The sequence below is a fragment of the Bombina bombina genome, chromosome 1 (genome assembly GCF_027579735.1).
Source record: "Bombina bombina isolate aBomBom1 chromosome 1, aBomBom1.pri, whole genome shotgun sequence".
Classification (NCBI taxonomy): Eukaryota; Metazoa; Chordata; class Amphibia; order Anura; family Bombinatoridae; genus Bombina; species Bombina bombina.
Genome location: NC_069499.1, coordinates 1,435,793,445 through 1,435,806,681, shown reverse-complemented (window position 1 = coordinate 1,435,806,681; position 13,237 = coordinate 1,435,793,445). Strand labels below are relative to the sequence as shown.

At 37.0% G+C, this 13,237-nt stretch overlaps 1 protein-coding gene across 4 annotated transcripts in view; it reads right to left on the bottom strand.

The window, feature by feature from the left end:
* Positions 1-285: 285 nt before the first annotated feature.
* LOC128643130 (C-reactive protein) overlaps positions 286-13,237 on the bottom strand; it is a 65,174-nt gene continuing 52,222 nt past the window's right edge. For 3 of the 4 annotated variants that reach the window (XM_053696085.1, XM_053696100.1, XM_053696094.1), the window contains one exon: positions 286-1,100. In XM_053696085.1, the coding sequence (XP_053552060.1) occupies positions 463-1,100 (638 nt within the window). In that variant the 3' untranslated portion in view covers positions 286-462. Of the gene's footprint in view, positions 1,101-5,597; positions 5,804-13,237 lie in introns of those variants that run through there. The other variant, XM_053696110.1, reaches the window with a different exon arrangement.

Here is a 13,237-nt window from a genome sequence, read left to right as displayed (position 1 = left end):
TTTTTTGCCCCACTGTATGTCTACTCACTTTTTTACAAAATGTTATATTTATGTTTTGCAACAAACTTTATGTATATTTTTCAAATGTCACAGCTTGTATGTATGCCCTATTTCAAACCTCAATAAAAAAAAATATATATATATAATTAAAAAAAAGAAAACTCCTATATTTTGTGCTGTTATTCAGTGTATAGACAAAGTACTTACTGAGTCATTTATGAAAAAAATTAAAAAATAATTCACTAAAAATTAAAATGTTAATATAAAAACCACAGCAATCACTGGTCAAATAAAACATTCCAAAGGCTTTATTTTCTAAAAGAGTGTAATAATCTCAGTGTTGAATCTGTCTATTGTGTTACATCAGCTAACTGATTTGAATTTAACATGAAATCTTTTACTTGAACCTTGTGAAATCATAGAACATGTATCAGATTATTTATCTTTGTAGCTCTGGGAATACTAATTATTTGTATACCCAGCCTGGCTCTCAATTTTGGGTTGGACAAAAACATTCCCTTTCATCTCATACTGTAAAGCATTCCAGCTAATGACATTCCCATTAGTGCTTGTAAACCCTAACAAAGCCTTTTGTATATCTAATGGTTCCAAAACGTAATCCCACATATGGAGATCAGTAATTTCTCCCACAAAAGACTGCTTAATATCAAACCCACCACCAAAAGAGTCCTGTTCTTGTCCCAAAATAATACTTGTCTTAGCATTAAAAGAAAATCCTTTTTTGGAAACTTTTCTTGGATACAGCTTCCCATTGATCCACAGCTGTACCACTCCTGTGTCAGAGTCCCATGTCACACAAGTGTGCTTCCAGTCAAGTGTGTCTGGATTGATCTTGAAAAGATTCTCTTCCTGACCTACAAAAGCAGCGCAGGCATTTGGTGGCTTTGCATAGAGGATGAATGCGTTATCATTTGAAGAACCTGGGGTAGCGATTGAGATAAGAGAATGTTCTCTGAGAATTTCAGTGTAGGATCGTAGGCAGATTGTCAGCTTGTTTAAAGGATCATTAAGTGCTGGTTTCAGGGTCACATATGCGGTAGAAGTTGCTTTGGGAAAGAGGAAGACTTTGCCATCCATATCTAGTGAATATTGAAATAAAAAAGAAAGGTCAAGATAAAAAGCGGATTCAGGTTTCTGATACTACAGACTTTTTCTTTTATACATTAATGACACTTTAAAGAAAGGTAAACAACACTATGCTAACTATGTAAATGTATATTAAAAAATTAAGAATAAACTAATAGCACTACTGGTTGTAATCCCCTATTGTTTGGTATGTCCTAAATAGAATTATTCTAATCATTTGATTAATTATGGTTATCCACTGAATGGAGAAGGTGCTGTATACTAATTACTTATTTGGGTAGTCAGTATAAAATACTGAATGACAGAGTATACTCAAAAACAACTAAATCACCATTCAATACTTAGATCTAGATTACAAGTGGAGTGTGAAATATTGCTTGCGCGCAAGCGATATTAGCTCTCCATTTTGTAATTACAGTGCACGATAATGTGCGCTGGTGTTACAAGTTAGGCGCAATGCGAACGCAACCTCAGGATTGCATTGCTTGGAAGCATTGCTCTTACGAGAGTGAGCTTCCATAGGTTCCAATGGGAGCCTCATTCTGATGTTGTAAGAGACAGCATCAGAACCTAAGCGCAGCGATTGCAGCATTTTTAAATATATATGTATATGATTATAAACATATATATTTATGTGTTAATATGTGTATAAACACATAAAAAAAAATATATATATATATATATATATATATATATATATATATATATATATATATATATATATCTGTATAAGCATATACATATATATATTTACTGGAAACACACAGTTCCCATAGACCGCAAAGTAAAGGCAGCTTTCAGTGCCGTTTTTTCTAACACCCCACACCCACCAACTTTAACCCTTTGAGTGCAAAGCACTTTCCCACCTGGGTGCTAATATTTTCTATGTTTTTTAAATTTTTGTATTATTTTACAGACCCCCAAGACTTACACTGTTGGAAAGGTTAGGCGATTACCTTTCCAACAGTGGGTCTTGGGGGTCTGTAGCTGCTTAGATGCCTGAGATACAGGCTTCTAAGCAGCATGCCCCCTCCTCCTATACTTAACATTGTTAAGTATAAATAAAGTTGCGCGGTGATGTCATCACGTAATTGCGCGTGACGTCACCACGCATCACGTGAAGCCCTGGCGATGCCTGTCACTCTACAGGCACGATCGCCGGGGTAGGAGCTGTTAGGAGCACCCAGATCTCCCTCAAGGTGGGAGAGTGCTCATGACGGCTCTGAGCCGTCATTAGCACCAGAGTGAGAAACTCTGTGACGGCTCAGAGCCGTCATTAGCACTCAAAGGGTTAAAGGCCCCAAAAATTTTATTGTGCTCTATTTTAGGGCATTTGGGGCACTTTTAGAAAATATCTAATTTCTGGTTAATTTTCTGAGCACTAATTGTAAACTGTTTTAACTCCATTATAAATAATTTAACTCTGGTTGAAGAATAATAATAAGGTTTGCGATGATAGCCTCTGTTACAACCTAAGGGTTTAATCCGTATGCAGCATTATTACTTATGTTATTATGCCAATCTATATACCTGATTAATGAAATTAGAACTGATATATATATCATTATAAACAAGTAATGCATTGCCAGTCTAAAGCTGACTTTTAAACTAGGTCTTTGTGGAGGCTTTAGCACAAAGTTTTCTGCAAAGGTTAACTGTTTTCCTCAAAGTTCAATAAGTCCCATTTTGTTAACTAAGCAAAAGACCAGGGGGGCGATTTATCAAACAGTCAATCGGCCCCAAAGTGTAATGGTCGTGGGATAGTCCACTATCAGACCAAACTCGGCCAGTAGTATTCTTATCCCGGCGTCGAGCCGGAATGATAGGGAATATCCCAGAGCAGAGAAAGTTCGCAAGATGAGGTAAGCGGTACTCACTATAGGCAGGATAGTCTTTGACGACAACCAGCAGAGAATCAGAGGAAGGTGGTTCAAGGGTAAACCACTAGAATGGTCAGGCAGGCAGGGTTTGGCAACAGTAAGGCAGTCCAAAGGTAAACCACTAGAATGGTCAGGCAGGCAGGGTTTGGCAATGGTAAGGTAATCCAGTATATTAGGGGTTAAGCAAGCAGAGTAGTCAGACAGGCTGAGTTCAACAGTGAAAAAATCCAGTAATTTAGGGTTAAGCAAGCACAGTAGTCAGACAGGCAGAGTTAGTTAACAATGAGGCAATCCAGTACTAACAGTCACACCTAGCAGTACACAAAGTAACACCTATACTTGGGCAGTGAAGGTAGAAAAGTGAGCAACTTACATAGGCACAGGATTCACGCCACAGGAGATCCTGACTGGCTTCAGAGTGAGAGGACATGCAGCGACATCATCGGACATCACCGACGCACACAACATGCAGAGGACATCACTGCCGCACACAGCAGGAGCCGACACAGCCCTTGACAATGAGCAGGAAAGCAGACGCCGCGACCCTAGCAACAGCTAAAGGGGTGTGGCATGACACAATGCATCTGTTTCCGAGCGAGCCTCCAGGCTCGTGGGAAACAAGAGTTAAGAAGCAGCGGTCTTAAGACCTCTGAGGCGACGGACAGCAATCCGCCTGATCGTGTACTATCAGGTTGATTGACACCCCCTACAAGTGGCCGATTGGCCGCAAATCTGCAGGGGGCGGCACAGTTGCCCTCATCTATCTCCTAACTAATATCATTCTCACCTTTCCAGTCCCCACTTCCTGTTTGCCATCCTCCTACCCATCTAGATTTTAAATTCCCACGGGAATAGGGCCCTCAATTCCCCCTGTATTTTATTTCTCTGTTGTACTTTTATCTTTGTACCCATGGGCAGCGCTGCGGAATCTGTTGGCGCTTTATAAATAAAGAAGAAGAATAATAATACAGTATCACATTTTTAGACACTGACTTTAACATAATTCCTACTGTAAAGCCTCATCAGTATGTTCTGAATCTGAGACTTAATCTGGTTTTTTTTTTGTTAGTGTCCTGAATCGCTAAGTTCCCAAAGCTGCATCCGCTGCTTAATAAATGTGGCCCATAATGCAGAGAAATTTAATATTTTTCTTGTTCTCCTGTAATTTTTTGTTAATTTTAATTTTTTCATTAACCTCCTATATTTCTCTGTAATGATCACAAAGTGATAAGTTTATATGTTAGAGGAACCGTAAAAAGAACAGTGATCATTACAATTGTTTTTACTCAACAGGTGGATGAAATGTTGTACAAGCCTTAACGGAAGTTTGCTAATGGTCATTTAGAACCGAGAATAATTAAGAAGAGATTCTTAAACAGTTTATATCAGCAATTAATCATATCTACCCTAGAATGAATTGTAAAAATTGTTGAACAAAGTAACACTAGAGCAGTAGATTGTAGAATTTTGAGAACACCATGTATATATGGAGCCTTATAACATGCATAAAACATACCTATCAGTTTGTGGTGGGTTTATTAAAATCCTGAAACTAGAGCTACAGCTATTATGTGTTATTATCCTCATCTGTCTGGATTATGTGTTATTATCCTCATCTGTCTGGATTAAAGGCCTAAGAGTTATCAGTGTAGTGCATTACCAACATTAGCATCTTAATAATAAATACAAGAAGACAAGCAGCTGGGGAGAAAACTATGTTGGTCCTTTTTATTAAATCTTCAAAAAAACAAAAACAAGTAACCGACACAGGGCTCGCTTCCATTGAGCCGTAATTCAGTTTGCGTGCACTCGCAAACCGATAAATATGCTGTCGGAAGTAATATCGTTTATCGACTGCTTCCAACGGCCCGTAATACCTCAATTTCGGCAACCGAACTCCAGTTGCCGAAAACAAAGTATAGGAAGCTGCTAATCTTTAAATTATACCTGGTTTCCAATGCATGCGCAAACCGTTACTACACTGGCGGAGGCTGCCGATACACTAACTAAAATAACACCCAGCTAAACTAGGTGTAAAACAGGAAAAAGGTGCTCTTTGAGACCGTTTTCCCATTGAAATCTAACCCGACACGTCAAAACCCCTCTAAACCGCCATGCCCCACAACGCAAACTAGCTATTTAAACTATAAACCCCTAATCCGCAATGCCCCCACAATGCAAACTATCTATTAAATCTATTAACCCCTAATCAACAATGCCCCCTCTATGCAAACTATCAAATCTATTAACCCCTAATCCGCAATGCCCCCACAATGCAAACTATCTATTAAATCTATTAACCCCTAATCCACAATGCCCCCACAACACAAACTATCTATTAAATCTATTAACCCCTAAACTGCCAATAACCCACATCACAATTAACTAATCACTAAGCCTCCTAACTAATCTTAAAAAAATACTAAGTCCACCCTCTAACAGTAAAACTCCCCACCCAACAAAATAAAAAAAACTAACACTAAAAAATCCTAAACTACCCAATAGGGCAGCCAAAAGGATTTCAGTAGCTTTCATCCTATTGGCTGATTTGAATTTAAAGAATGAAATCAGCCAATAGGAATGCAAGGGACGCCATATTTAATCGCATACCTTAAATTCACTATTCAGTGTATGGCGGCGATCGTACAAAGATAATCCTCCACACTCCATGGTTCCACGGTCGCCGGTCTTCAGTTCTGCAGTCCAGGATGAAGATAGAAGAGGTTGCTGCTTGGAAGAAGACTTCATCGCCGGACTTCAGGAACCGGTCACCGCTTGGAAGAAAACTTCACCGCCGGACTTCAGGAACCGTGAGTATCTATCTGGGGGTTAGAGTTAGTCTTTTTTTTTAATTTTTTTTTTTTTTTTTTTTTAGATTAGGGAATTTGTTTACAATCTTAAAAGTGCTGAATGCCCTTTTAAGTGCAGTAGAAGAGCTGAATACCCTTTTAAGGGCAATGCCCATACAAATGCCCCTTATGGAATTTTTTTGTGTTATTTTTTTTTATTTTGGGGGGTTGGTTGGTTGGGGGGTTTTACTGTTAGAGGGGGGACTTTTTTAAGGAAAAGAGCTGTTTAATTTAGGGCAATGCCCTACAAAAGGCCCTTTTAAGGGCTATTGGTAGTTTAGTATTAGATTAAGGGGTGTTTTTATTTTGGGGGGCTTTTTTATTTTCATAGGGATTAGGTTTAATTTTTTTATTTTTGATAATCTTTTTTAATATTTTATGTAATGTTAGACTTTTTTATTTTCTGTAATTTTAGCTTAATTTAAACTTATTTTTTAATTTTTAAAGTAATGTTAGGTTTTGAATTTTAATTGTAATTTAGGATTATTTTAATTTATGTAATGGGGTTAATTTAGGGGGTGTTAGGTTAGGGGGCTTAGTGATTAGTAAATTGTGAAGTGGGTTATTGGTGGTTTAGGGGTTAATAGATTTATTAGTTTAATTGTGATGTGGGTTATTGACGGATTAGGGGTTAATAGTTTAAACTAACAGCATTGTCCTAACAAGGCTAGCTCAAGTAACCCTACACCAGCCATGTTAGCTCCAGCAACCCAATGGAAGCTATAAACCTGAAAGCCGGCATCCAGCCATCTAACAGGGAGAGTAAGAGGGGCAAACAAGATTTTCGGCTAGCAGCAGAACCTGCTGCAGTGACTTTTTAAAAGTAACACTCCCCTAAACTGCAACACTGTTGCAAACTCCTAACTAAACTCTAACTACACTTCCCACCACTCTGTGTCTTCACCCTCAAGGCTGCTCCTAGCCCATGAACTGCTCTACACTATCAATTGCTGAAGTTCTGGGTAAACCTGGCCTAGTGTGTATTGTTATTGTACTAATTCTAGCCTGATGATGTATCATAAAATGAACTTGCTCTTTTAGAGAGTTCCGTAAACATCACAATAAATTAGCTACCAAAATTAAAGTGTAAACCTTTCTATATGTGACTCCAGGCTATGCATTGTCCCTGTCATCCTTTTAGGTTTTAGTATTTTTGTAATGAAAATTTAATTTTATATTTATGAATCCCAGTTCTTTTATTTTTCCACCCTAATCCTCACTACAGTCTTACTAGGTAACCTAGTCTATTTTTGACTGAAAGATCTTACTTTGCTGAATGTTCGCTCATATTAGAACATAGGACACCACTTCAATAATGGATTTGAAATATAAACAACCAATTTCTTTAGATACAAAACAAATATAAACAAGATTGAGGAAGTACATGTGTCACATACAAAATTTGTCTGTCAGACTGGGGAAGGGGGTAACGCTGCCCCCACCATATTTATTTATAGTCAGCTAGATTACGAGTTGTGCGTTCATCTTTTAACGCTGAAAATATGGCATTTTCAGAGTTAAAAAAGCACCGCAGCCATTACAAGTCTTGTCGGTATAGCTGTACTGCAAGCCTTTTAGCCTGTAACGCAACGTCAGTCCCGCTCTCAAACCATTATAATTTTTGCGGTGAGGCTAAAAAACCTGCATTACAGCCTAAAACAACAAGATCCGTAACACCATCTTAAAGCAGTAGTTATGAGTTTTACGCAACAAAACTGTTACATAAAACTTACAACTAAAGTGTTACAAAGTGCACTAAACACCCATAAACTACCTATTAACCCCTAAACCAAGGCCCTCCCGCATCGCAAACACTATAATAAACTTATTAACCTCTAATAAAAAAAATACAAAGACCCCCCCAACTAAAAAAAAAAACCACTAACCCCCGAAGATCCACAGTTTTTGAAGTCCCGCTTGAACGATCTTCATCCAGGTGGCGAGAAGTCTTCACCCAGACAGCCTCTTAAATCTTCATCCCGGTGGCCAAGTCCTCATCCAAGCGGTGAGAAGTCTTCATCCAGGCAGCCTCCAGCCAATAGGATTTAAGCAGCTCTCATTCTATTGTCTGATTCAAATTTTTCAGCCAATAGGAATGTAAGGGATGCCATCTTGAAATGGCTCCCTTGCATTGAAGATTCAATGTACGGTGGCGACAGTATAATGAAAAGAAACTCAACTACATACAGAGTTAGTTCTGAGATTCCTTGACTTTGTTCTTAAAAACAATATATTTTCATTTGATGGAAAGTTCTATCAGCCAATTAGAGGCACAGCCATGGGGGCTACATGTGCACCCACTTATGCCTGTTTACATCTTAGCCTTTGGGAACTGCGAGACGTGTTTTGCAGTATGTCCGAATGGGTGGACGCACATGTGCTCCTATGGCTGTGCTATGTGGATGACATTCTTATCCAATGGGATGGCACTGTTAAAGAGGTGGAGACCTTTGAGGCAGAATTAAATAACAATAATAATATATTTTTGACTTACCAAGTGAGTAAGGATTCTATAACGTTTTGGATTTAAAAATCAAAAAATATAACGGAGCAATCCATTTTGAAGTTTTTCATAAAGATATTGCCACAAACAAATTACTGTGAGGTATGGATATGTTAAAAATGGAATGTATTTATTACAGTTAATATACAATGAAAATACAATATAATACATACAAATTAAAAAGCTTCTAAAATTCTTCCTAAAATCTCTATGGATCCATGAGATATGTCTTAAGGATATAGTGTTACCTATATCTGTGGTGTTGGAACAAATATTACATTAGCTCCGACAACAGTCTAAGACCATAGTATTATGGTCTATAAAGTGCAGTTTAAGCACAGATATTTACAAACAGCAGATGTGATGTAAATGGACAAAATTGGCGTAGTACAATGTAAATAATACAGATGTCAACAATACAGATGCAGTATAAAAGTATAAGTGATAGTAATACAATATAAATAAAAGTGTAGGAGAAATCCAATTGTGTAAAAATGGAAATAAAATTTGTTGAAAAAATGAAGAAATTTATGTCTCTCAAATAGTTTCTTAAAAAATGTCTCTTTGGAAAATCACAGTGTTCCAAAAAAATAAAAAAATATATATATATATATATATATATATATATATATATATATATATCAGAGTGTTCCACAAAAATTGCAAAAGTGTTCCACAAAAATTGTAAAAAATGAATCCACAAATAAATATCAAAGTGTTCAAAAAATATGGTGGGTAAGTGCGTTTAAAGAAATCCTAGATGATTAACTTCCAAAATAAACTCCAATAGCTGTGGTAGACGTGAAGGAGATTATAAGAATGCAGAATATAAAAAATATATAAAAAATGTAGATTATAAAAATGCAGAAGAAAAAAAAGTACAATAATGTGGCGGGTAGGTCCAAAGTCCTCCTCCTAATCTGTGGGTGAAATAAAGTGCAATAGTGTAATAACGTCTAGATGTGGTATAATAAAATCAGAAATTTGCTCACCAGTATGTCGACGCGTTTCGGCCCTCCTAGGCCTTTCTAAAGACAATACTGGTCTGTATGTCTCTGGGAGCTTTATACCCTAATACCATAGGTGATTGGTTCTATTTTGGCGCCAAAAGTCGGGGTCTGCCCTTTCCTGTTTAGCCCAGTGTTATATGGGAAATGTAGTTTTTTTTTTTTTTTTTACATTTTACATTTCCCATGTAACACTGGGCTAAACAGGAAAGGGCAGACCCCGACTTTTGGCGCCAAAATAGAACCAATCACCTATGGTATTAGGGTATAAAGCTCCCAGAGACATACAGACCAGTATTGTCTTGAGAAAGGCCTAGGAGGGCCGAAACGCGTCGACATACTGGTGAGCAAATTTCTGATTTTATTATACCACATCTAGACGTTATTACACTATTGCACTTTATTTCACCCACAGATTAGGAGGAGGACTTTGGACCTACCCGCCACATTAATTTTCTTCTGCATTTTTATAATCTACATTTTTTATATATTTTTTATATTCTGCATTCTTATAATCTCCTTCACGTCTACCACAGCTATTGGAGTTTATTTTGGAAGTTAATCATCTAGGATTTCTTTAAACGCACTTACCCACCATATTTTTTGAACACTGATATTTATTTGTGTATTAATTTTTCACAATTTTTGTGGAACACTTTTGCAATTTTTGTGGAACACTCTGATATATATATATTTTTATTTTTTTTTATTTTTTTTGGAACACTGTGATTTTCCAAAGAGACATTTTTTAAGAAACTATTTGAGAGACATAAATTTCTTCATTTTTTCAACAAATTTTATTTCCAGTTTTACACAATTGGATTTCTCCTACACTTTTATTTATATTGTATTTCTATCACTTATACTTTTATACTGCATCTGTATTGTTGACATCTGTATTATTGACATTGTACTATGCCAATTTTGTCCATTTACATCAAATCTGCTGTTTGTAAATATCTGTGCTTAAACTGCACTTTATAGACCATAATACTATGGTCTTAGACTGTTGTCAGAGCTAATGTAATATTTGTTCCAACACCACAGATATAGGTAACACTATATCCTTAAGACTTATATCTCATGGATCCATAGAGATTTTAGGAAGAATTTTAGAAGCTTTTTAATTTGTATGTATTATATTGTATTTTCATTGTATATAAATACATTCCATTTTTAACATATCCATACCTCACAGTCCTTTTAAGCTTCCCAGCGCTCACTATATCACACAATTGTAGTCACATCCCAAGTCCACTAGGGGACTTTTGCCAGTGAGCATAAGGCTGTAAAATACTAGCGCTCGGTCTACCACACACACGTTTCACAAACAAATTACTCCACGCCACCAGCCATCACCCAAGAAATTTAAAGGATGGCATTCCAGTGGGACAGTTTCTACGTCTTAAACGAAACTGCTCCACAGAAGCCGCCTTTGAAAGTCGTTTTAGAGAAAGGGGATACTCAAATAGAAGTATTAAAAAGGTTTGGGTAAGAGCACGTACTACAGATATACATAATATGCTTTATGGTGCAAAATGTAAAGAAAAAAATGAAGCAGAAATGGTGCGTTTAATAACCCTGTACAATTGTCATTGGGGTAAGATACAGCACATAATGCGTAAACACTGGCATATTTTACACACTGATAAAGTGTTACGTCAGTTTCTCTCAGAAATCTTTGCTAACTGCAAAAAGAGCAGTAAAAGTTAGGGATAGCCTTGTACACTCGGAATTTGAAAGAAGGATGTCCCCTGTTAAATGGCTGAGCAGTCTACAACAGTGAGTGGGGTGTCACCCTTGTGGCAAGTGTACTTATTGCAGTAACATATATAAAACCAAAACTTTTAGTACCAACCCACAATAAACGTTTAATATTAGAAAATGGACAACTTGCAACACGTCAGGGGTCATCTACTTATTACATTGTTCTTGCCCCATATTTTATGTTGGTAAAACTAATAGAGAATTAAAATATAGAGTAAAAGAGCACAGAAATGACATCAAGCAAAAAGATATTGATAGTCCAGTGGCTAGGCACTTAGCAGAATGTAATGATGCAAAATACACTTGCTTACAAGTGATAGGTATCGAACATCCTAAACAAAAGAGAAGAGGTGGAAATTATGACAAAATTCTTCTCCAACAAGAATCAAAATGGATGTACAGGTTGAAGACTTTAACCCCAAATGGGTTAAATGAAAAAATAGAGTATGCTTATTTTTTATAATAAGTAATAGCATGTACTAAATAAGTGATAACTCACTATAAACTTGTGTAAATACATGTCTTCTTGATTGTTTTTCCATGTTTCTAAAAGGACTGCTATTATTAGCTGTAAAAGTGTTATAAAATCCGTAATAACGACAAACAAAATGAATGAATAAATAACTGGTTTGTTGCTATGCTGTTGCCTCTTCCATAAGTAATAGTTCCAGAATTAATATATATGTTAGGGTTGTATTTAATCACCAATAGTATGTAATATAGCTTTAAGTAAGCACAAGATGGATCCTTATGGACTGTCAGGGTGCCAGGAATCAGACTGAGATGAGAAGTGCAAAAATAATCACACCTTTATTAATAGCAAAACATTATAAAATGTCCACACGTCAAATAAGCCAGGATTCAAAACCAGAGCTGGTAGTCAGACGAGCCGAGTCAGGAGCCAAAGCGAGTAGTCAGACGAGCCGGAATCAGGAACAAGGAGAACAGCAGAGTCAGGAACAAGCCAGAGATCAGGAACCAGGAGGGATGTCAGACAGCCAGGTAATACACAGGAGCTCTCACAAACAGGTCTGAGACAACACAAGGGCAAAGCATACTGAACAGAGGCCCTTTAAATAAAAAGTGATGACATCACAATTCTGAGACTGCATTCTGTCTCACACGGATGATGTACACCAGTCTGGCCATAAAAGGAAGTGCAGGAAATGAGCACCATCACACAGTATGCACCAGAGTCAGCAAGAGAGTGAGTAAAATGACTGCCAGCAGCACATGGCAAACAAAACAGGGAAAAACCCCTGACATGGATGCTATAAAAGAGCCATTTAGGCTCACTGACAGATATCTGACGAAGCCCTGGCCAACCCCTGAGTGGGAGGGCGAAACGCGTCATCTGGTATTACACACATAGTGTTCGTTTGGTGAAGACCTCACACGTTGAATTCCAGCAATTCAATATTGCATCTTCAAGTGTTTCAAGCAGCTAGGAGGGTAACTTATATGTAACGAATGCAGATTACCTGGATACATTGCACAGAATTGCAACTTTGTTTGGTGTGCTTTATACAGTAACCGGATGTTGATTGGGATGCCTTGATATCTCTATCAAGGCATATATTTTTTATTATTTGTTGCATTCATACACAAATTAATAATTAACAGCCACCTACACAATTTGAAAGAATAATTAAGTGATTTGTAAATTTGTTATTCATTAAATTAAGAAAAATACTACATTACACTTAACCCCTACACACTACACTTAACCCCTAAAACAACAAAACCCTGTGCAGCATCAACCGCCATATTTAACAACCTTAACCGCAACACTGCCACAACACTTTAAAGGGACAGTCAAGTCAAAGAACTGAGATAAGGGGACAGTCTGCAGAGGCTTAGATACAAGGTAATCTCAGAGATAAAATGTATATTAATATAACAGTGTTGGTGATGCAAAACTGGGGAATGGGTAATACAGGGAGTATCTATCTTTTGAAAATGAACTGAATGAATGAGACATGAAACCCAAAGATTTTCTTTCATTATTCATTATTGAAAATAAATGTTTGTTTTAAACTGATTCTCCTTAAAGGAAACATAAAGACAAATGTATGTGTCTGTTGTAATTTCAGAGGAGACTACTATAGAGGAGATCCAAGATAG